Source organism: Podarcis tiliguerta (assembly GCF_965153285.1).
Source record: "Podarcis tiliguerta genome assembly, chromosome: 3".
NCBI lineage: Eukaryota > Metazoa > Chordata > Lepidosauria > Squamata > Lacertidae > Podarcis > Podarcis tiliguerta.
In genome coordinates this window covers 102476887-102486171 of record NC_139536.1, presented here as the reverse complement: position 1 = coordinate 102486171, position 9285 = coordinate 102476887, and the positions used below count along the sequence as shown (strand labels likewise).

General features: G+C 44.9%; 1 protein-coding gene across 1 annotated transcript; it reads left to right on the top strand.

The window, feature by feature from the left end:
• Positions 1-408: 408 nt before the first annotated feature.
• Positions 409-8033, top strand: OTOR (otoraplin). Its single transcript, XM_083431875.1, has 5 exons — positions 409-518; positions 3402-3561; positions 4294-4433; positions 6258-6368; positions 7608-8033. Exons 2-5 carry the CDS (start codon positions 3435-3437, stop codon positions 7629-7631), a joined length of 402 nt encoding a protein of 133 aa, XP_083288001.1. The 5' UTR covers positions 409-518; positions 3402-3434; the 3' UTR covers positions 7632-8033.
• Positions 8034-9285: the final 1252 nt, after the last annotated feature.

Here is a 9285-nt window from a genome sequence, read left to right as displayed (position 1 = left end):
TTGCTACCCCAAAACCTGCCCTGGAGGGCTGGGGGAACCCTAAAAACAGATTTGGGAGGAAGGGCACAAGGGAGGAGAGTGAGGCGGTGCTCCCTTGTGCCAGTGGGATATCTTCCTTAGATACAACTCCAAATGTCCTGGTGAAGATACAGATAACTGAGAGGCTGTTCTATATTTTGAAAGAGTTGTCAACAATCTTGGATGAGCTGCTTGTGAAAATAATACTGTCAGGGATGGGATCTGTCTAGAGTAGACAATGCAATATAGATTATTTGGAAAGATGTATTGGATACAGTCGTACCTTGGAAGTCGAACGGAATCTGTTCCAGAAGTCCGTTCAAAAACCAAATAGCAGCTTCTGATTGGCTGCAGGAAGTGCCTGTAGCCAATCGGAAGCTGTGGAAGCCCTGTCGGACGTTAGGTTTCCAAAAGAACATTCGCAAACTGGAACAATCACTTCTGGGTTTGTGGCGTTCGGGAGCCAAAACGTCCGAGTTCCAGGGCGTTCAACAACCAAGGTATGACTGCATCCAAAATTGAACTGGTACTTTACCGTAAAGATGTAAATAAGGAAATACATTCATAAGTAGTCACTGACTTCAGTAGTCTTAGCATCACTATTGGGGGGGGGGGCTATCTCCCAGGTGATTTGCAGGTGTCCATATGTATTCAGTGTCCACCTGAAATATGCAGTAGGTATCACTAAGCCCCTGCAGTAATAGGGAGCTGCTATCCAGACGTTTTCCCAGAATCTGAATAAGCCACACGGTGAGCTGAATGTGAGCATGGTAGTTTCATTTTAAATGAACCCATTATCTGCAGAATGTATTACAGTGGTGCCCCGCAAGACGAATGCCTCGCAAGTCGGAAAACCCGCTAGACGAAAGGGTTTTCCGTTTTTCGATGCGCTTCGCAGGACGAATTTCCCTATGGGCTTACTTCGCAAGACGAAAATGTCTTGTGAGTCTTGAGATTTTTTTCCGCTCCCCACCCCCTTTTTCTAAGCCGCTAAACCGCTAATAGCCTTTTAGCAGCTAAGCCTTTAATAGCCGCTAAACTGCTAATAGCGCTAAGCCGCTAATAGAGTTGCTTCGCAAGACGAAGAAACCGCTAGACGAAGAGACTCGCAGAACGAATTAATTTCGTCTTGCGAGGCACCACTATATAAGAAGTCTACATAGCAGGAGGGTGTCTAAAACGGGTTTGAATGCTGAACTCCCTACTCAATAATACGGTCACTGAAATATTGATTCCAATGAATTCAGTGCTATTGATGCTCCGAAGCATTGTGCTTGTATTCTCTGCTTGATGTGTTCTTGGATACCCAGCTTTTAATTTAGAGTGACCATGGGTGGTTGGGGTCAGTGACACTTTAGACTTACTAAGCACATCTGGTTCTTAGCCTTGAATATATTAAATAACTTGTGCGGAATGGGTGTGGGTCACCACCAGCTCCCCTAAATTGAGGGAAGGGCTGCTTTTCTGTTCTGCCACCTACTTCTTAGCCAAGTCCACCTGCGACTCCAGATGTCCCTGGGAAGCCCTTTGTACAATATATATTGCCAAGGACCAGAAGAGTTTGCCATAAACAGATAAAGAAATAATCAGATATCTGTATCCCACTCTTCTACATTTGTAATCTGAGCAGATGACAACACAAAACACACTTGAACCAAACAGATAGAAGGCAGCAATTCATGACGTGCAGATTTACACACTAAAACCTATAGAAAGAAGCTGCGCTTTCAGATACTGTTGAAAGGAGATTGGAGAGGAGGCTTGATGCAACACAACTGGAAGGGTCTTCCGGAACCATTCAATATATTACACCATTTTGCAGATTCATCATGAACTGATTCGGGGGCCAAACTTGGCTGAAAAGTGAGGTATGAAACTTTCTGAAAAGGATTTTGATTCATTTTGTTATCATAATTCATACACCACTGAATGTCTCGGTTTCTAAGCGGAGGTGGCTCTTGCTTGTAAGAAAAGGTAAAGGTACCCCTGACCATTAGGTCCAGTCGCGGATGACTCTGGTCTGGGGTTGTGGCACTCATCTCTCTATATAGGCCGAGGGAGCCAGCATACAGCTTCCAGGTCATGTGGCCAGCATGACTAAGCCCCTTCTGGCGAACCAGAGCAGTGCACGGAAACACCGTTTACCTTCCCACCAGAGCGGTACATATTTATCTACTTGCACTTTTGACGTGCTTTCGAACTGCTAGGTGGGCAGGAGCTGGGACTGAACAACGGGAGCTCACCCCATTGTGGGGATTCAAACCGCCGACCTTCTGATCAGCAAGCCCTAGGCTCTGTGGTTTAGACCACAGCGCCACCCGTGTCCCTTCTGCTTCTCAGAAAAAGGGGAACAAATTCCCACTAATTCTCCTTTCAGCCCTTATGTGCTGCCTTCCTTGCTGTTCTGGAGGGTCATGAAACCAGCCACAATAGGATGTGATAATTTGTGAGGGCCTTACAACAGAGCCTAGGACTTGCTGATCAGAAGGTCGGTGGTTCAAATCCCTGTGACGGGGTGAGCTCCCGTTGCTCGGTCCCTGCTCCTGCCAACCTAGCAGTTCGAAAGCACATCAAAGTGCAAGTAGATAAATAGGCACCACTCTGGCAGGAAGGTAAATGGCTTAGTCATGCTGGCCACATGACCCGGAAGCTGTACGCCAGCTCCCTCGGCCAATAAAGCGAGATGAGTGCCGCAACCCCAGAGTCGGTCACGACTGGACCTAATGGTCAGGGGTCCCTTTACCTTACCATATAGTAGCTCAGTCATCTGTATTCTTGAGGTGCTTTGTGAAGCCATACATTGCTGCACACTTCAAATATAACCCTCTGAGATAGCATGTAAGGGGGATCAAAAGCAAGCATACATATAAACCCACAACTTGATGACTGAAATCGCATCCCACTCCTATAAGCTGCATTACTGCCACTGTGGCTCGTAAGCTCCTAGTGGGGGAAGATGGCTTGTCTCTTTGCACTGGAATCGGTCTGGTTTTTGTTGGCAAAGTTCCTCTGGCACTTCCTCCCCAGCCCATGCCCAACATAGGATTCTTTGTGTTTCTGCTGCACTTTAAACCAGCCCATAAGATTGGAAACCTGTATAATTCATGGGGATCTGTTGTTTTTCATCCTTGCACAAAATCTGCTGAATGTGATGTTGAGCATGACTTAACTGCAGCAAGAGGCAGGCATTTAAAAACGCCTGGCAAATAAAGCAAAAGGGTCCCCCTGAAGTTTCCCTGGCTCTTTAAAAGCGATGGAATGTTGCCCTCACAACTTCCTATTGGTCAGAGAGCTTCTCTTCCCCACCCTCCAAAATTGCATCTTAATTTTTTTTATACATATATAATAGAGAGCTGTTCCTTAACCTGTTCCTTTTATGCAAGGCAGGGAGAGCGAGGTGCCTGGGAGGGAAGAAAATGCCCCACACTCTTGGCATGCTGCTGTTTCTGCTGTTTCTTGGATTCACTTTCCCGATGATCGCAAAGGGAATTTTTATGGACAAGCTGGCAAGCAAGAAGTTGTGTGCTGATCAGGAGTGCTTATGTAAGTCACCCGTTTGTGAAACTGTGTGCTGAAAATGTGAACTCTTGCATGAATGAATCCCTCTGTGGTTTGCCATATCCCAGGCATAACTTTAAATTGATGGATATATTTTTCATAAATATATATTGGTCTAGCGGTTAGAGGGTAGGGCTGGGATTTGAAGACCAGAGTTCAAATTCCCACTAAGCCCCCATGTTCACTGGGTGATCTTGGGCTGGAATAGCCTTACCTGCTTTGCAGGGGTGTTGTGATGATAAAATGGGAATGGGCAAAAACATGTACAGTGGTACCTCGGATTACAGACGCTTCAGGTTACAGACTCCGCTAACCCAGAAATAGTACCTCGGGTTAAGAACTTTGCTTCAGGATGAGAACAGAAATCGTGCAGCAGCAGCGCAGCGGCAGCAGCGGGAGGCCCCATTAGCTAAAGTGATACTTCAGGTTAAGAACAGTTTCAGGTTAAGAATGGACCTCCAGAATGAATTAAGTTCTTAACCTGAGGTACCACTGTACACCACCTCGAGCTCCCTGGTGGAAAAGAGTGGTATATAAATGTCAAAACAAAACAAAATGTAGCTAGCTTTTTCCAGACTTCCCAGGAGATGAACTGTGAATGTGGAAAGGCATGCTTCTATGATTGCCTTTGCAAAATTAATGAGGATTTCCTCTTCTTACCAGCCAGCCCTTTAATTCTGTATAAAATCTTACTGGTGTTTTTTTCCCCACCCCCAGATGCCATCTCCTTGGCAAGGGCGGAAGACGATTACAACGCGCCAGACTGCCGATTTATTAACGTCAGAAAGGGGCAACTGATCTACATTTACTCAAAGCTGGTGCAAGAAAGAGGATCTGCAGAATTCTGGGCTGGGAGTGTAAGGACCTTTCCTATGTTAAATCTTATCCTTTGTCTGCATGGCTATTTACTCTCCAGTATCCACAGTTTTTAGAGAAACCCCTGCCCCACCTCTCCTTGGACAGGGCAAGGCGATATTCTCACAAGCTCACCTCCAGAAGCATCTGTTGCCTTTCCTTGCTCAGCACTTCATGTGGGAAGCAGGGAGGTTAAAAAACACTCACCCTTCTTAAAAGAGAGAGATAGAGAGAGAATGAGATTTGTACCAAAGTAAAAATAAGAAGGGGTGGGGAAGGTCTCTAAAGTAGACTGAAGAAATACTTACCTTATGAAAACTTTAAAAATACCTTTATATGTTACATGTATGCCTCACCTTTCTTTCGTGAGAGCCAGTGTGGTGTAGTGGTTAAGAGCGGTAGACTCGTAATCTGGTGAACCGGGTTCGCATCTCCGCTCCTCCACATACAGCTGCTGGGTGACCTTGGGCTAGTCACACTTCTCTGAAGTCTCTTAGCCCCACTCACCTCACAGAGTGTTTCTTGTGGGGGAGGAAGGGAAAGGAGAATGTTAGCTGCTTTGAGACTCCTTTGGGTAGTGATAAAGTGGGATATCAAATCCAAACTCTTCTTCTTCTTCGTTTTGGAATTCAAAGCAAGCATACAAAGGGGGATTGGATTCACAGCTGCCTGGCATGAGAGGAAAGACATTTTCACTCTCGCAAGATGGCACTTTTGGGAATACCCCCTCTTGCTCAGCCCCCTGCCTGTATTGTCCCTTGCCCCATTCCAAAGGCTTTCCTTAATCCTCAGGTGCAGTGTGTGTGTTTTCTAGGGAGACTGTAGTGAGGAGGGGAGAGAGTAGGGAAAATTTTGCAGGAACAGTGTTTGGCAGTGCTGATGGGGGGCAGTTTTCAAGCACTCGGGTATTAGGCAGGCCTGGACTTTGTCTTCAGCAAAGGTCCACCCCCCCCCATGTCCGCCACGCCTTCAAGCTATTCTTTGGGTCTGTGCTATGAATGTTAGACCTGCTTTTGCACAAAGCCACTAGGTTCTAGTGAAACACTGGAATATTTCCAGTATTTATTGAAATGTCCAGTGTCAGTGCACATTACCATGACAGCTGAGCCTCCCTCAAAAAACTGGTTTGGCATTCAAAGTGAGACCAGTTTGATGAGTCCAAAAAAATGGCCTCTGGGGCTGGGCTTTTTGAAATTTTTAGTCTGAACTCTCTGGAACTGAATTCTGGCACCTCTCAGGTGGGTGCCATTGCCATTATAAGAGATCAAGGGAGGCGTTCTTGGTGAGCTCTGGCATATCTCTCCCCCCCCCCCCCCAGAAAAATAGCGCTGTCTTGATGTATTGTCATTCTGGAGCATTGTGGGAAATTTAACCCATGGCCAGACCCAGCTAAGGAGCACTACTTCAAAATGCCTCAGCACCAGTGAAGCCACCAGGCTCCATTGTCAACAGAATGGGACCCACCAGAAAACCTCTTGCCCAGAAACCCTTTGAAATGGAGTTGGGTATTGTCCAGGGCAAAGCTTTTCAAGAAATCCCAGTTTAAGGAAATAAGGCTTTTAAGAATATGATTAGTCAAGTCTACAGAAGAGGAATTAAAACCTGTATGAGCTCACATTTTTCTTGGAAATGCAATTGTTTATATGTGCCTTTTGGTAAACAACAACAACAACAAATCTGTTTTGTTAGTACCTTATGCTGACCGAAATAACCTCAAAGAGTGTACAGGGCGACTGGGTAGCCCATGCTTCCAACAGAGCAGCGAATTCATTTACTCTGAAGAATGGCTGTGCTTAACTCCAGGCTTGTTTGATCTAACCCGTAAGGTTTATGCAGAGCAATACGAGGACCAGATGGGCACTGTTGGATATTTCCCCAGGAATTTAGTCACAGAGCAGCACATCTATCAGGAAGCAAACGAGACAGTTTCCACGAAGGTAAGAAATGAGCAAGCTATGCAAATGTTGCTACACAAATGCTTTGATGGTTTGTGGCCGAAGCTTCCGCAGTGGCTGAATATTGGTGACCCCATAATTGGCGACCTCATACCTTCTGCTAAGGTAACTTGAGTGAAAATCTTGCATCCTTGAAATTACCGAATGAGCCTCTGCAAGATGTTTCTTATTGATTTGGTCCTGGCCTCATGTACACTGAGAACAACACTCCTCTGGGCACAAGGTATGCTCTGTGCTTGTTTGGTGAGACTGCTTCCAGTTGCTTTTTCCTGACTGCACTGGGTGTTACAGTCTCACCTTCTGAGTTATTGGTTTCCTTCACAGAGGGACATTGACTTTGCTTGTTTGTTTTTCTCCTTATTTGAGTTCTGAAAGCACCACAAGTTTCTTTCCTAAATGGAACTTTGGCTTAGTTCTCACTGAGGTGGCAAGCCAGCCACCTGGGCTCTATGCTGGCACCATTTTAGAGGCCTTCTCATTGGGGAGGGAGAAGTTGGAGATGTTCTTCAACTACTTTGTCTTCAGGTTTTAAGGGGGAACCCAGTTCCTGTCATGGAGAATACAGCATCAGAGGCTTTTTGTGGGGCAAAGAGGCAGGAAACGCAACAAAATCCTAAAAGCTGTCAGAACAGCCTCCATCCCTGAGGCTACTGCAGCTTGTGCTAACCAAATACAGAAGCGAGACTGGGTCTTAGTATTTCCTGAAATGCAACATTGCTCTTGTATGCAACTTTGCAAGAAACATGGGACATTTGCTTTTCAAAAAGCCAAGTCAGAGGTGGTCCTAGAAGACACTGGGGAGTCAGCTATACAGCTGCAAATATAATGTTTTAAGTGCATTTTAAGCGTGACTCTAGATGTGTGGCACTAAATATGACACTAGATGGAGCTGATGAGCTAATGGCAAATTCCATATATATTTTATGTTTTTAAAAGAAGCATTTTCACAGTGTTTATTGATATCTGTGTAGATCCACTCTGGATTGAATCTAGTCAGTCAGGCTTGGAGCTGAGCCGCTGAAGTAACGGGTAACTTAAGAACTCTTGAGTTCAGTTGGGCCTCAACAAGGAGCATGGCTGTCTGGATTCAACGCACCATGTTTTCAAAGCAACTGATTTTCCACAACTCCCTTTGTTCAGAATTGGCTCTAATTGTTTAAAGGTGTTTAAAAACTATAATAGTGAACCCAAACAACAACAACAACATGTTCTCTTTCTCAGGCCATCGATTTCTTCTGTGAATAGAAGTCTGTAAAGTGGTCAACCAGGACAGTTAAAGAAAGGAACTACAGAAGCGCTGAGCAAAAGAAGACCTTCCGCCTTCCCTGTTGTAGATTCTAGGGAAAAACAGAAAGTCTCTTTTTCCTAAACACCTTTTTTCCAATAGAAAGGGAAGAAAAACACATAAATAGGACTAATACATAATTTTGATTTACTTTGCAAGTGATTTTAACCAATGCCCCAAACTGCTATTGCCTTCTAAATGACAGTATTCTCTTTGTTACTTTTCAGAACAATAAATACTAAATATTATAGGCAGGTGCCTACTATCTGTGCTTCGTCCATTTGCCTGAGCCTGTTGTTTCCTCTAATGCCGTGGTTCCCAGTACGGGGCACATGCCCCACAGGGGGGCAATTTGATTTTTGAGGGGGGCAATTCGAGAATGAGTTATTAACAGTTGATGGCCTTTTTTTAAAAAATGATATTTATTAAAAGTTTTATAGTTACAGAAAAAAAGAAAAAGACAGTATATATATATATATATAAAAATTAAGAGATAATACATCAAAAATAAAAGCAAAAAAACCCCAATACATCCACACAACAAGAAAAAGCAAAAACATTTAAAAACACATCCATTTTTCATATCTTTATCTTTCAATGACTTATTTCCTCGACCTCCTCCCACCTCCCATTTTTGTATTCCAGTTAATAATTAAATCAGCAAATCCTTCCCATCTTTCACTGCAACAGTTGATGGCCTTTTAGGCTTCCTCCACATGAATAGGAGTTCACTTTTTGAATAATAAGAATTATATGTCATGGGGGGGGGGGTATCAGGATTTTTAGTGGGGCGTGGCCCCCAAAAGGTTGTGAACCACTGCACTAATGTGTTTTGTGTTGCTAAATAAAAGTCAAAAGGGAAACATTTTATTTTGCTATGTCACAATTTGAGGTTATCAAGGATACATTGTTTAAGGGAGGTTTTTGCCGTTTGGAGGGACGTGGGTGGCGCTGTGGTTTAAACCACAGAGCCTAGGACTTGCTGATCAGAAGGTCGGCGGTTCAAATCCCCGCGACGGGGCGAGCTCCCGTTGCTCGGTCCCTGCTCCTGCCAACCTAGCAGTTCAAAAGCACGTCAAAGTGCAAGTAGATAAATAGGTAGTGCTCCGGCGGGAAGGTAAATGGCGTTTCCGTGCGCTGCTCTGGTTCACCAGAAGCAGCTTAGTCATGCTGGCCACATGACCCGGAAGCTGTACGCCACCTCCCTCGGCCAATAAAGTGAGATGAGCGCCGCAATCCCAGAGTCGGCCACAACTGGACCTAATGGTCAGGGGTCGCTTTACCTTTACCCTTGATGTTTGGAAGGCAGCAGGACATACATTCATTTTTTATTCCCTCATATGCTTCTGTCTTGTGCTGACAACAGCTATGGGCTGCAGTGGATTGCTTTACCTGTCAGTTTGATGGGCAAGCGAGCTCATGCATAAGTGTGTAAGGAATAAGCATGCGTAGGCCCAGATTGCGCCGTGTGAGTCTTGGATTTTGTTATACGATTGATCCAGTTCTGATCTATTCAAGCTGCATCGTACATGCCTATGCTGTGCTCCCCAGACACAGATGTCTAGAGCGTCGATAGCAGGGCAGCAACATGTAAGTATTCAGAAGTAAAGGTAA

Excerpts from the sequence above, each read along its gene's own strand:
- OTOR (XM_083431875.1), top strand. The coding sequence starts at position 3,435 with ATGCCCCACACTCTTGGCATGCTGCTGTTTCTGCTGTTTCTTGGATTC. Across the intron at positions 4,434-6,257 it reads CAGAATTCTGGGCTGGGAGT|GTTTATGCAGAGCAATACGA; the intron begins GTAAGGACCTTT and ends CTAACCCGTAAG. Across the intron at positions 6,369-7,607 it reads ACGAGACAGTTTCCACGAAG|GCCATCGATTTCTTCTGTGA; the intron begins GTAAGAAATGAG and ends TCTCTTTCTCAG.